The 13,998-nt window shown below is 47.0% G+C and overlaps 1 protein-coding gene and 3 non-coding genes across 4 annotated transcripts in view; 2 read left to right on the forward strand and 2 right to left on the reverse strand.

Moving 5' to 3' along the window:
- The first annotated feature begins 772 nt into the window (after positions 1-772).
- On the forward strand, positions 773-876 carry LOC118627320. The gene has a single exon (XR_004959082.1). It is a non-coding gene; the product is annotated as a U6 spliceosomal RNA (small nuclear RNA).
- Positions 877-1,233: 357 nt separating this feature from the next.
- Positions 1,234-1,363, reverse strand: LOC118627417. Its single transcript, XR_004959162.1, has one exon. It is a non-coding gene; the product is annotated as a small nucleolar RNA SNORA51 (small nucleolar RNA).
- Positions 1,364-4,997: 3,634 nt separating this feature from the next.
- LOC118627289 lies at positions 4,998-5,113 on the forward strand. Its single transcript, XR_004959054.1, has one exon. It is a non-coding gene; the product is annotated as a U5 spliceosomal RNA (small nuclear RNA).
- A 2,578-nt stretch (positions 5,114-7,691) lies between these two features.
- The window catches only part of ARMH1 (armadillo like helical domain containing 1), a 32,205-nt gene continuing 25,898 nt past the window's right edge, over positions 7,692-13,998 (reverse strand). The window contains exons 7-12 of the mRNA XM_036257201.1: positions 8,740-8,862; positions 8,583-8,655; positions 8,346-8,475; positions 8,193-8,270; positions 7,877-7,958; positions 7,692-7,801 (exon numbers count right to left, since the gene is read on the reverse strand). Of these exons, the coding sequence (XP_036113094.1) occupies positions 7,692-7,801; positions 7,877-7,958; positions 8,193-8,270; positions 8,346-8,475; positions 8,583-8,655; positions 8,740-8,862 (596 nt within the window). The remainder of the gene's footprint in view (positions 7,802-7,876; positions 7,959-8,192; positions 8,271-8,345; positions 8,476-8,582; positions 8,656-8,739; positions 8,863-13,998) is intronic.

Here is a 13,998-nt window from a genome sequence, read left to right on the forward strand (position 1 = left end):
GAAGCTGGACTTCTTCTATGAGCTGAACTACCTGGTCGTGGATGAGGCATGGGGTGTAGTGTTCTGGGGGCAGACAGACAACATAGACAAGCTTCTGCTGCTCCTGTACCCTGGGGAAGGGCCTCCTCGAGTGTGGCAGCCTTTTCAAGGCGCTGTAATAAATCTTTCCACTATCGCTCAAATTCTCCTGCAGTGTTCCCCTGAATTTCCTTTCCTGTGACACTGTGGAAGAACTATTTCCAGACCAGTCTTCCTCCAGTAAGTTTTTACATCCCAGGCACTGTGGTTTATTTTGCAGAAAATAAAATGCATGAACTAGATTTACAGATACCAACATCAACAAACCTTGAAAGCATAATGTTGAATTTATTTATTTTAAAAAAAATGTTTTTGTTGATTTTTTAGAGAGAGAGAAAGGGAGAGATTGAAACATCGAGCAGCCGTCCCCTACTGGGGATGGAGTCCACAACCCAGGCACGTGCCCTGACCGGGAATCCAACTGGGACCTCTCGGTCCATGGAACGACGCTCAGTCCGCTGAGACACACCAGCAGGGCCATAATGTTGGACTTGAAAAGTAAGTTACAGAAGGATGAATAGATATGGTATTTACATACATTTTAAAAACACACGACCAAGGGTAGATGGAGGACATAACTTCAGAATAGTGGGTATCACGGGAGACTAGGTGCAGTGAGTGGTATTATGGATGTACAAATGCAGGCTTCAACTGTAAATACAAGGTTTTGTTTGTTTTACAAGAGAACAAACCCGTGCTTGCTTCGGCAGCACATGTACTAAAATTAGAACAATACAGAGATTAGCATGGCCCCTGTGCAAGGATGACATGCAAATTCGTGAAGCATTCCATATTTAAAAAAAAAAAGAACCTACATTTTTATTTATTTATTTAATTCTCAACCAAGAATATGCTTTTCTTTGATTCTAGAGAGAGAGGAAGGGAGAGAGGGAAAGAAATGTCAATGTGAGAAACAATGATGGATTGCCTCACTACACACACCCAACTGAGGATTCAACCTGCAACCTGGGTATGTACCCTGACCAGGATTCGAACATGTGACCCTTCGGTGCACGGGAGGACGCTCTAACCATTGAGCACACTGGCTGGGCTCCATTAATCTTTTGACAGACCTCATCTCTCTTCGTCTTCTTCTTCTTCCTCTTCCTCTTTGTCCTCCTCCTCTTCTTCTTCTTCTTTTAAAAACTATTTACTCCACGTCCCCACATTCACAATACAGAGCAGGCACAGGGCCCGGGCTGAGGTGTACATAGGGTGGGTTTACTCTGCCTCCTTTCTGTACAGTGAGAGTGAGAACACAGCCTGTGGTAAGCACCCGGAGCACCACTCCCATCTTGAAACTTCTTTTCTGCTCTTGATTTCTGTGCTGCCCTCACTCCTGGTTTTCCTCTAACCTTCCTAATTTCACACGTTCCTTCTGCCACACACACCCCCTTTAGGCCAGTGTTCTAGGAACCTATCCTAGATGGTTTTCTCTCCTTGCTCTACGTTCTTTTCTTGGACAAATCCAAACCACCACTTAGTATTTCCCTCTGGCTTGACTGCTCATTGTCCTAAATTGTCTTTGAGGGGAGCAGAGGTTGCCACCCCAAAACATGCCAGTCTGGCTTCAGAAGCCTGCCCAGTGTGGATTTGGCGACTGGGTAAGTGGATGAAGGATGTATGGGTGCATGGGTCTCCCTACTAATGCTCCAGGGGCCCCAAGGTCGCTCACCTTGGCAGCGTTACATCCCTGCCTACTAGTGTTACTGGAGGGGTCTGGGAGGGGGTGGGGCAGGTCTGCCTAGGGCCCGCCTAGTGCGGGTTCTTGACTTCGTGAAGTAAAGATTTCACTATACGAGTCCAGATGTTTTTGAGAGTATGTTTATTAAAGCTGGGGACAGTGAAACAAAGGGAAGTCTTAAGATAGAAGAAGCAACAGGGAGAGAGGAAAAGTCAGAGAGAAGGGGGCCCGGGAGACAGGTTCAGTGGGTAAGCCTGGGATGAGCTGCAGTTGCCCACTGCTCCCTGGGCTGCAAGTCTCATGGGGTCCCTTGGAGTTTAGAAGATGTATGCCTGTGGAGGAAGAAGTCTAGGAAGGGAAAGATTCAGGTGTACTCCAGACGGGGAGAACGTGCCTTGGATTCTTTGTCTCTAAGTTTTTTGTGTTTTTTTTTTTTCAGATAGAGGGGGAGGGAGAATGGGAGGGATAGAGAGTGAAAAATCGATGTGAGAGAGACACATGGAGTGGTTGCCACCCACACGACCCCAACCAGGCCAGGGACAAACTGCAACCGAGGTCCCTGCCCTTAGCGGGAACTGAACCCGGGACCTTCTGGTCCGCGGGCTGCCGCTCTAACCACTGAGCCAAACCAGCCAAGGATGCCACAAAGCTTTTTATCTCTCTTTGGCCAGGAATCCTAGGGGAGGTCTCTGGGGAGGGTCTCAACCGAATATTCATTAACTTTTCAGATGTGTTCTTCAATATGTTGATTCATCAAAATGTGCGTGTAAAGGAGCCAGGGTTATTTTCATTTTTATTATTTTTTAATCCTCACCCAAGGATAGTTTTCCATTTATCTTCAGGTAGAGAGAGAGGGAGAAAAAGGGAGAGAGAGAAACGTCGATGTGAAAGGGACACATTGACTGGCTGCCTGGCTGCCTCCTGCATCAGACCTGGGTCGGTGATGAACTACAACTGAGGAATGCTCTTGGCCAGAATCGAACCCAAGACTCTTTGCTCCGTGGGCCAGCACTACTGCTGTGCCAAACCGGCCAGGGTATTTTAATTTTAGTTTTTTGGGGGGTACATGCCCCTAGCAGGAACCAAACTCGAGACTCTCTGGTCCGCAGGTCGATGCTCCAACCGCTGAGCCAAATCGGCTAGGGCTTAGTTTTAGTTTTAAAGAATGTTATTGAAGAGAGACTGGGACTGAGGCTGGTCTGCCCCCACAAACAGTCTGGAATGTATCAACCATTTGCTCCTAAGTGTTCTTGGTTAGGGAAGATAAAACCTTGTGATTTATTAGCTGTGATTGCTCAAATTGTTTGGCTGTGTCTAATTATTTTGTCTCAGTTTCTCTTATCCTACTTGTCAATAAATTTCTCTAGCTTCTTACTATCCTACTGCAGGCATGCTTGGAATGGCAGCTTGTTCTTGCAGAATTGTGTGTTTTTGTTGGAGTGGCGATGGTGACCCTAACTGGGTAGCTTAAACAACAGAAATGTATTGTCTCACAGTTCTGTAGGCCTCACGTAACTAATTACATCTGCAATGACCCTGTTTTCAAATGAAGTTGTTACAAACCCAAGGAGTTTGCTGCTTGGGGTATTCTATTCAAGAATAAGATGGTGCCCTGGCCGGTTTTGCTCAGTGGTTAGAGCGTCGGCCTGTGGTCCAGAGAGACTTGGGTTCGGTTCCTGCTAAGGGCGCGTACCTCGGTTGCAGTTTGTCCCCGGCCCTGGTTGGTAGTGCCGGTGGCAGCCACTCGATGTTTCTCTCTCTCTCTCCCTCCCATTCTACCTGAATAAAGGATGGAGAAGTGTCCTCGGGTGAGGATTAAAAAAAAAAAAAGAATAAGATCGTTGTTGTTAGGTAGTTTTATTTACTTCAACAAATAAAGGAGAAGAGATTCACATCCAAAACTTTGTCACTCTGTTCTCCCCAAGGGAGGCTTAGCCATTGCTTATAACACTATTTGGTTAATTACATGTCGATTTCTTCTTTGCAGTTGGCTACACTTACCAGGTTCCTGTCAGGCTCATCCTATTTATAGCTGCGTCTGGAAACTACGTGCTACATGTTAACATTTAGTAAGAAAAGCATTTAGTAAGAGCCACCAGACCCTAGGACCCTTGTCCTATCTAACAAAGGTTACATTCTGAGGTACTGAAGGTTAGGACTTCAATATGCCATTGGGGGAGGGGGAGTGCAATTAAACTCATAACACCAAGCAACGTTGATGATGCTTTAAAACACTAATCTGATCATATTCTCTAATGAAGCTTTTCAGTGGTTCTCCACTGCTCTCAAGGTAAATCCAGGCTCTCAGCTTGGCACTGAAGGCCCATAAAATTTGGTCCCTGCCACTTAAACCCTTGCCCTTTCTTCACCACTCTGCTCACACTGCTCATGGTGCCTAACTGCCTAGAATGCCCTACTTCTGTGGGTCCTTTAATGCTCTGCCGGTGAGTTACTGAAGATTCTGTTACCCGGGCTCATCACACATCCTGCCTCCTAGGGCCTAGCACAGGGTTTGACACAGTGCTCAATAAATTTTTGTTGAATGAATGTATGAAGGCAATTATTTTCAAGCGTTTTTATAAAAATTCATTTTAAAAAATCCTCGCACGAGGGCATTTTTCCATTTTCGTTCAGGTAGAGAGGGAGGGAGAGAAAGCGAAACATTGATATGAGAGACACATGGACTGGTTGCCTCTGGTGCCACCCTGATGGAGGATGAACCGCAACCAAGGTACGTGCCCTTGACTGGAATCAAATCCGCGACTCATTGGGAGTCCGGGGGCCATAGCTCTACCGCTGAGCCAAACCGGCCGGGGCTAAAAATTCATTTTTTTAGAAAATTCAAAAGAAGTGTTAGCTTGGCGTTCCATATATAAAAGACTTTCTGGTTGGACCAGGCTTCTGTATTCCTGCAAATCTGGTTTCTGCTCTGCCCCCTAGTGGTGGCCCTAGGCGGCGCAGGAAAACTAAAGGACTATTTAAGGTATTTCCGGAACCGGGAGTTGGTGCTTTATCTCATTTATATACCCACAATGCATTGCACATAGTACCTTTTCTACTTTAAAACGGCTGGATTCTTTTTCTTTCAGCATCTCCCCCCCACTAAACATGAGACTGCTTTCACAGAATTGTCTGAACTAAAGGAAGAAGCCACTAGCTCTTTTGTGGAAATAGTTACCATTGCTTTTCTAGGAGTTACAGTTACCCGAGGACTGTGTGAAAAGGTGTACAAAACATACTCTGGTTTCTCTTCAGATCGCATAAATCTTTCGCCTTTTACTAAAGATTTCCGTGGAGAGGAACAATTCTGAGTTTTTACTCAATTTTTTGAGGCCTTGCACTTGCAGGGCTTACAATAGTATACAAAAGAAAGAGGTGGTCTTTATTGTGCAGATAATGAGTTTGCTTTTAATATGTGCATTGAGTTATCACTGTAGGTACTTAACACTAAAGACAAACTAGGTGTTAGAATATACAAGGCAAAAGTGTAGTTGTTATTTTGGGGTAGCTTTAGTTTTATGTTGAGATTGCCCCATCATCTAATGTGTGCAATTGAAAATAGCATTGATTGTTCTTACTAGTGGTCCAAGGGGGGGGTGACATCAATGTGAGAGACACATCAATTGGTTGTTTCCCGCAGGACCGACCAGGACCCCAACCAGGGTGGGGGATGGAGACTGCAACACAGGTATGTGCCCTTAACCAGAAATCAAAACCCCACCACCCTTGGGTCTGCAGGCTAATGATCTAACTGCTGAGCCAAACCAGCCACGGCTAAGGTTTCATTTTTTTAAGTTTCATGGTTTTCATTAAGCTATGATTGCCTTAGACTAGTGTAAGATTTCGGAATTTCCAATTATTAAAATTTTCAAGATATTTTTGGGGTACTATTTTTACCACTGTTCTGCAAAAGAAAGGCCATTTCAAGACTAAAAACAGTTAAGAATGACTTGACATCAAAGGACAGAACACCTTTTTTTTTTTTTTTTTTTTTTTTTTGTGGAACATGCCCCTAGCGGAAACCGAACCCAGGACTCTCTGGTCTACAGGCCAATGCCCAACCGCTGAGCCAAACTGGCCAGGGCAAGAACCCTTCTTTTTAAAAAAGTTTTTCTTTTTTTAAAAAAAATTTCTCCCCCTTTATTGATTTTAGAGAGAGAGGAAGGAAGAGGGAGAGAGAGAGAGAGAAACATCGATGAGAGAGAACATCGACTGGCCACCTCCTGCATGCCCCTCACTGGAGATTTGGCCCCACAACCTGGGCATGTGCCCTGACTGGGAATCAAACAGGTGATCTCCTGGTACATAGGGTGGATACTCAACCACTGAGCCACACCTGCCGGGCCAGGACACTTTTTTGAAATAAAAAATCCATTTAATGGAAATATAACTATATTTTGTTAACTTTGCTCTCTTCCCTCAGCCCAAATAGAGGAACGCTGAGGCTCAAAAATCAGTTTAGGGGAAAGCTGAGTTGCCTTAGTCTGACAATATCAGGGACAGTGATGCCCTCTTGTGGCAGTCTGGAGAATTAGGGCCATCTGACTTCCTGTCCTCTGACTTGAGGGACAGTTCCTTCACAATACCACCATTATTCATTCATGCATGCCAGGCATTGATCTCAATGTTTCATTGATCTCAATGTTTGGGATATATCAGTAAAGGGAGTGGCCCACCCCCTTTACATACATATATATATGTATGTATATATAGTTTATATACCTCGGTTCTCGAACGCCTCGGTTTTCGACCAAATCGGTATTCGACCAGGAGATTCGAGAAACTTTTGTCTCGGAATCCGAACAAATATTTGGAACTCGAACTTCCGAGATGAGCCGAGTTGAGCCGAATGGCGTTCATTCGGCCCAGTGCGCCTTGCTTGCGTCATCAGTGTGAGTGCAGAGAGAGAGTCACGCTTTGTGGAGTCACGCTTTCCTATTGGTTTCATTGCTTCGGTTCTCGAACAATTCGGTTCTCGACCGTCCTCCTGGAACGAATTATGTTCGAGAACCGAGGTATCACTGTATATATGTGTGTGTATATATATGCATATATAAATATAATCTCTATATCTATGTCTATCTATCTACCTACCTATCTATCCTTGCCCTGGTGGAGCTTACATTCAGGTGGAGAGACAATAAATAAATAAGCAAATGAATACTAAAAAAAAAAAAAAAGAAAGAAAAGGAAAATAATGGCTGTTATAGGGGGCTGGGGACCACAGTGTAGGGAGTGGTATGGTGTGGGCTGCAACTTAAAAAAGAGTAGCCCTCAGCCCTGGCTGGGTAGCTCAGTTGCTCAGAGCACTGTTCCAAAATGCCATGGTTGCAGGTTTGATCCCTGGTCAGGGCATATACAAGAATCAATCAGTGAATACATAAGTGGAACAACAAATCGATATTTCTTTCTCTCTCTCTCTCTCTAAATCAATCAATAAATTAAAAAACAAAACAAAACAAAAGAATAGCTCTCAATGAGAGAGTGACTTTGAGTAGAGTTGAGAGGAAATGAGGGAGTTAGCCATGCACCTAGATATCTGGGGTGACAGGTTCTAAGAACAGAACCTCTCTTACTGTTCAGCAGAAAAGTCAGCACAAAAGTCCTAAGGCTTGTTTGGCATTTAAGAAACACACAGCAAGTGTGTCTGGAGCCGGTGAAGGAGAGACAGTTCAGAGGTGATGGGAGACTAGAGTACTGTGGGCCCTGCTCTCATTTAATCTCCCTCTCCCCTCCACACACAGAGAACAGAGAAATAGCAAGACTGTTTATTGAACTCTTCCCAGCCAACAGCTCTCCCTCTCCCCCACTGGTGTGCCTAACCCACAGCCTGCAACCTAGGGCCAAGTTGAGTTGCCCTGAGATGGACTCTGGGCTACTTCTGCTAGACTTTCTGCCTTGGCCTTCCTGGCTTGCCTCAGAAGCTCTGTCACTCCTTTCCTTCCATATCCCCTTGGAAGCGAGGGAGGTCTACATCCTGATCATGAGAGCCAAAGTAAAAGCTCCTGTTGCCGTAGAAGAGGCCACTGCGGTATAATTCTGGAAACAGGGAGGTGAGCCTGAGTATGGGTGCTGGCTGCACCTCTGCTTCAGGTCCCCTCACTCCCCACTCACCTGTGGTAACATTGACTTTGTTAGTTGCCAAGATGTCCACCTGAACGCTATCTATTTTCATGTACAAGTCCTCTGCGTTGCTCTGAGGACAGAAGCAAGGGGAACCCAGTTGAGGTGCCAGGTGAGTCTAGGGATGTTGTTGCAGGCAGGAGCAGGAAAGGGAACGGGACATGCCGGGAGGTCCTTCCCTGCAGCTGGCCACCAGGCCCAATTTGTGTGAGGATGTACCAGGGGAGGGACAGTGTGGAGGAGACACCATTCTGTTTGGGCCACTGCTCTTTGTGGCGCAGGAGAGGGGGTGGTTGGGCGCACTTACGAGGAAGAGCTTGTAGAGTTCCTCCCCCATGGACCGATGCACACGCTCCTCCACCACCGGGAACAACCCCACGAAGTACTGCGACAGGCAGGCGGTGTGACTGCGGAGCCCACACCCAGTGCCCACCGCCCCAGCAGCTGCCGCCCCGCGCACCTCCAGCGTGAGGCTGGCCTGCCGCTGGCTGTTGCTGTGGTCTGTGTTGCCCATGGCGGCCATCAGGTTGTGCACCACACGCAGGTGCAGCATCTTCTCGGCCAGGCTCGTGCTGCTGCGTGCCAGGACCCTGGGCCCCGGATTCGAGTTGCAGTGACCTCTGGGCACTCCCGGGCGCAGGCCAGAGCGCTCCCTGGCATGCTTGCTGCATCCACCCACTGGCCCCTGCCTGCTTACCCGATGGCCTTGGCCGCGGCGGCCTGCTGCAGAAACACCGGCAGGTGGGTGTTGAGCTGGAGGACGGTAGAGTCTGGTGGAGAGAGGGCCGTGGGCCGTGAGGCAGGGGCCCCTCCCCTCACCGGGTGCCTTCCTCCCAGTCCCAGGGAATCCCTACCATTGAGGATCTTGGGCTGTAGTGTGCTGGTCTCCTTGACAGATGGTATCAGCAGGTCCACCAGGCCCTTGAGCAGCTCAGAGCACACATCATAGTTGACCAGGTCCTTGATCAGCTCGATGGCTGAGGAAACACAGAGGCAATGGACCTGCAGCTCCAACACTCTCCACCCCCACTGAGGAGGCTCTTGAACCAAGTTGCTTCGTTTTACCTCCATCCTCTTCATTGAGTTTTCCTTACCTTTTTTTTTTTTTAATCCTCACCCAAGGGCATTTTTTCGATATTTTGTTCAGATAGAGTGGGAGGGAGAGAGAGAGAGAGAAACATCAACGTGAAAGGGACACATCGAGTGGCTGCCACCCACACGACCCAACCAGGACCGGGGACAAACTGCAACCGAGGTACATGCCCTTAGCGGGAACCGAACCCGGGTCTCTCCGGACCGCAGGCCGACGCTCCAACTGCTGAGCCAAACCGGCCAGAGCACTTTTTTTTTTTAAATCCTCACCCAAGGATATTTTTTCCATTTATTTTCAGAGTGGGAGAGAGAGAGAGAGAAAGAGAAACATCAAAGTGAGAGACATATCAGTTGGTTGTCTCCCGCACTACCCGGCCAGGGCCCAACCGAGCCTCCACGTTTCAGACCACTGGTGGGCCCTCTAACCGCTGAGCCAAACTGGCCAGGGCGACTTTTCCTGACTTTTAATTGGCCAGCACTGCACAAAATGTGGGGAGAGCCGGGCACAGGACATCTCAGTTCTTTCTTCTTGGAGCTCTCGCTTATAGAGGAGGTTTAGAGAAACCATAGTTTCTGATGAACCATTATTGAGCCCTTCTTTGCCTTGGCTCTGTGCTCAAGGCAATGCGATTCCCTCTGCAATAACACTATGACTGTTATCCCCATTTTACATGAGAGGGAATGAGGCTAGAGAGGTAAAGCACTTTGCCTGAGGTACCACATCTAGCAAGTGGTGGGAGCAAAAGGAAGGAAAGATTTTCTTAGGAGGGAGGAGGCAATTAGAATTTATTGAAGGGATTTTCTTTTCTTTTTTTTTTTTATCCTCACCTGAGGACATTTTTCCAATTTTTGTACAGATAGAGTGGGAGGGAGAGAGAGAGAGAGAGAGAGAGAGAGAGAGAAACATCGATGTGAAAGGGACACATCGAGTGGCTGCCACCTGCACGACCAACCAGGGCCGGGGACAAACTGCAACCGAAGTACGTGCCCTTAGCGGGAACCGAACCCAGGTCTCTCCGGACCGCAGGCCAACGCTCTAACCGCTGAGCCAAACCGGCCAGGGCGAAGGGATTTTCTGTATATATTTTCCAGTTATTCATTCCTCCCAACATTCACTCAGCCTACAGAACACGTGCTGTGCCAGGTGCACAGCATGGGAAGGAGCGTCATAAAAGGGGCCAGTAGGCTGTGGGAGTGCCTGGGCAGGTGGGGAGGACTGCATATATATATATATTTTATCCTCATCCGAGGACATGTTTTTGCATTTATCTTCAGATAGAGCGGGAGGGAAAGAGGGGGGAAGAGAGAGAGAGAAACATAGATGTGAGAGAGACACATCGACTGGTCGCCACCCACATGACCCCAACTGGGCTGGGAACAAACCGCAACCAAGGCCTGTGCCCTTAGCGGAAACCGAACCTGGGACTCTCTGGTCTGCGGACCAACGCTCTAACCGCTGAGCAAAATTGGCCAGGGCAGACTACATATTTTTATAAAGAGAGAGGAACCATAGAGAGGCAGAGGCAGAATGGAGCTGGTTGAGGTGGATAGTACACCATGGTATGCCCGCTGTAAATATTATTCTAAACACATGTGCTTGCTACACGGTGACAGGATTTACAACTGTGCTGTCCCCAGCAGGAGCCAAGTGGGACCTATCTCTCCATTTACTCCTGGGGAGACTGGACTTAGAAAAAGTTCTTGTTTCTCTGACAAGCTCATTTGCATAGTGGAATGCAATGTAGACACAGACCTAATGTATTGACAGAATTATCTGTCTGAATAATGAAAATTAACCATTTATTTCTTTGTCAGGAGATTTTATCCAATAAGAACATGTTTGGGATAGTTCTCCACAATGTAAGAAGAGCCTCCAGTTGCTCTAATTTGGTTCTAATTATTTTTTAATCCTTGTCAGAGGATATTTTTCTACTTATCATCAGATAGAGTGGGAGGGAGGGAAAGAAAGGGAGAGAGAAAGAAATATCGATGTATGAGAGATACATCTACTGGTTGCCTCCCACACGACCCGACCAGGGCTGGGGAAGAACCGCAAACAAGGTATGTACCCTTGACCAGAATCGAACCTGCAACTCACTGGTCTGTGGGCTGACGCTCTAATTGCTGAGCCAAACTGGCCAGGGCCTGAGGATAAGCTTTTATTGATTTTTTTAGAGAGAGAAGAAGGGAGAGGGAGAGAAATATTGATGTAGGAAACATTGATCAGTTGCCTCCTGTATGTGCCCCGACTGGGGATTGAACCCACAACCTAGGTATGTGCCTTGACTGGGAATTGAACCTGCAACCTTTTGGTGTATGAGACAATGCTCCAACCAACTGAGTCACCTGGTCAGGGCTAATTTGGTTCTCATTTGGAATCACAGAGCCAGCATTGTGGAGGGAAAGGGACCAGTCCACCAAGCTTCCCTGGCTACCCCCAAACACTCTCCCACCTGCACAAAAACGCAGCCTGGGATGCACTATCTGCACTGGCTGGTGCCTGAAATCCTCAAGTCTTTCCCACTTGTTCTCTTATTGTTTGGTTATGAAACCTTTTCTTCCTTGCTCTTGAATGAGTGCAGCTTGGTGTTTGGATCTGAGTAGTCAGCTCCTCCTCACACCCAGTACTCTGGGCCTCGTCAGCAGCAGCACATCTCTCAGCAGCACTGGGCTCTTCCCAGGCACAAGCTGGTAGCACCTTAACGTGAGGACACAGTGGGAAAAATGCCTGCCTGTGCCTCAGAGAGCTCTTCCTGCAGCTAGAAATGACTCTGAACGTTCAGGGTAGAAATGAATAGGTGAAGATATTTTATGAAATTTTCCTGACCACAAATGGCATTCTCTACCTACACAGGACCAAGTACTCTAGGAGATGGATGGTTCTGTCTATTCACTTTACACTAAATGCTTGATCCTTCATTGATTATGTATCTGCAACACTTGGAGCTCCTCAGAAAAATGAAGACTTATTCACTGAAATCTTTTTTTTATCCTCACCCAAGGACACTTTTGAATTTATCTTCAGATAGAGTGGGAGGGAGAGAGGAAGGAAGAGAGAGAGAGAAACATCAATGTGAGAGAGACACATTGAGTGGTCGCCACCCACACAACTGCAACCAGGGCTGGGGACAAATTGCAACCGAGATACGGGCCCCTAGCGGGAACCGAACCTGGGACTCTTTGGTCCACGGGCCAATGCTGTAACCGCTGAGCCAAACCGGCCAGGGCTCACTGAATCATTTTTGATTGAGTTTTAAAATTCACAGCTGTCATTATTTATACACAAAGCGAAAGTGCTTGTCCCTGCTAAAATATCTCCACAAGAACCACAGCCAGTTACAACTCTATACACTGTGCTAGTTACTAAGCATAGCAGATTCATTCAGAAAGCAAAGGACAACAGGAGACTACCTGCCATCTTTGGCAGCTCTGCCTCAAGCCTGTGGTGCTGATGACACCCTGTCCTACATTGAAGCAGTCCCTGATTCATTCATTGATGCATTCATTTATCTGGCAAATACTTATTGAGCATCTTCTTCATGTCAGATCCCTGTGCTAGGGCAATGAGGAGGACTAAGATACAGTCCCTGCCCTCAGGGATGAGACATCTAATGGGATACCAGGAAGGAAACTGGCATTTATGATGCCGTGTTATAAGAGCCGTGGGAACACAGAGGAAGTGAGGTTGGTGTGAGGGCATGTTGAGGGGGTGGCGGTGAGGTAGAGAATCAGGCTTCCTTGGAGAAGGTAATGAGTGAGTTGACAGAGCCATAGGGAGAAGGGAGGGACTAGAATGAAGAATGTGGCAAGTGTAGCCCTGGCCGGTTTGGCTCAGCGGTTAGAGCGTCCGCCTGCGGTCCGGAGAGACCCGGGTTCGGTTCCCGCTAAGGGCATGTACCTCGGTTGCAGTTTGTCCCTGGCCCTGGTTGGTCGTGCGGGTGGCAGCCACTCGATGTGTCCCTTTCACGTCGATGTTTCCCTCTCTCTCTCTTCCTCTCTCTCCCTCCCACACTGTCTGTACAAAAAAAAAAAAAAAAAAAAAAAAAAAAATATATATATATATATATATATATATAGAGAGAGAGAGAGAGAGAGAGAGAGAGAGAATGTGGCAAGTGCCATGTTGGAAAGTGCATGCCATCCTTGTGGCCAGGCAAGCAGGAAGGTCTGGTTGGGACACAGGGTGTTGGTGAGAGCTAATCCTGTGCAGGCAGGCCAGCCCCCACTTCGGGGGGGTTTTGCATATGCCAACCACCCTGTAAAGCAGGTGTTTTCTCATCTTTCATTTCAGAGAAAACTAAGACTCAAAAAGGTTGAGTAGCTTACCCAAGGTCAAACAATAAGTAGTAGAATGACTCTGTTAGATTCCAAAACTCATTTTCTTCACCACTAAACTCTGTGGAGAACGAGAAAAATAGACTGTGTGTGGGCACCATACTGGAGAGATGGAGTTTGGTTTAAAGGTAAGAAATACAAAGACCTCAATTACAGGAGACAGAATGGAGAATAGGGGACATATGTGAATGATATTAAGGAGTTAGAGTTGACTAGTCTTGTTGGAAATTGGCCAAAGATGGGAAGCAGGAAGAAATGATGATGGTCCCCGTTTCTGGGCGATTAGGTGTTTTTCACTGAGGTTAGGACCTTGGAAAATAAAAGGTTTGGAGCTGGAATATCAGGAATCCAATTCTGATCCTGGTTAGTGACATCCAAGGGGAGATGTTCAGAAGGCAAATGGAAATAGGGTCTGGAGCTCAGGAGAGAGGTCTGAGCTGTAAAGAGACCACTTAGCCACTCTGCCCGTCATCCATGAAATGGGAATAGCAATACTGCCTACCTCATCAGCTTGTTTTGAGGATTAAATGAGAAAAGAGCTACAGCAGTACTTAGCATAGAGTAAATACTTGATAAATATTATCCATTATTGTTTCTATTATTGTAGGTGGATAGGTGGTAACTAAAACCATTGGAGTGGATGTCACTGGAAGAAAAGAAAGAGAAGAGGACCTGGGGTTGACTCA

This window comes from Molossus molossus, unplaced genomic scaffold (genome assembly GCF_014108415.1).
Source record: "Molossus molossus isolate mMolMol1 unplaced genomic scaffold, mMolMol1.p scaffold_m16_p_12, whole genome shotgun sequence".
NCBI lineage: Eukaryota > Metazoa > Chordata > Mammalia > Chiroptera > Molossidae > Molossus > Molossus molossus.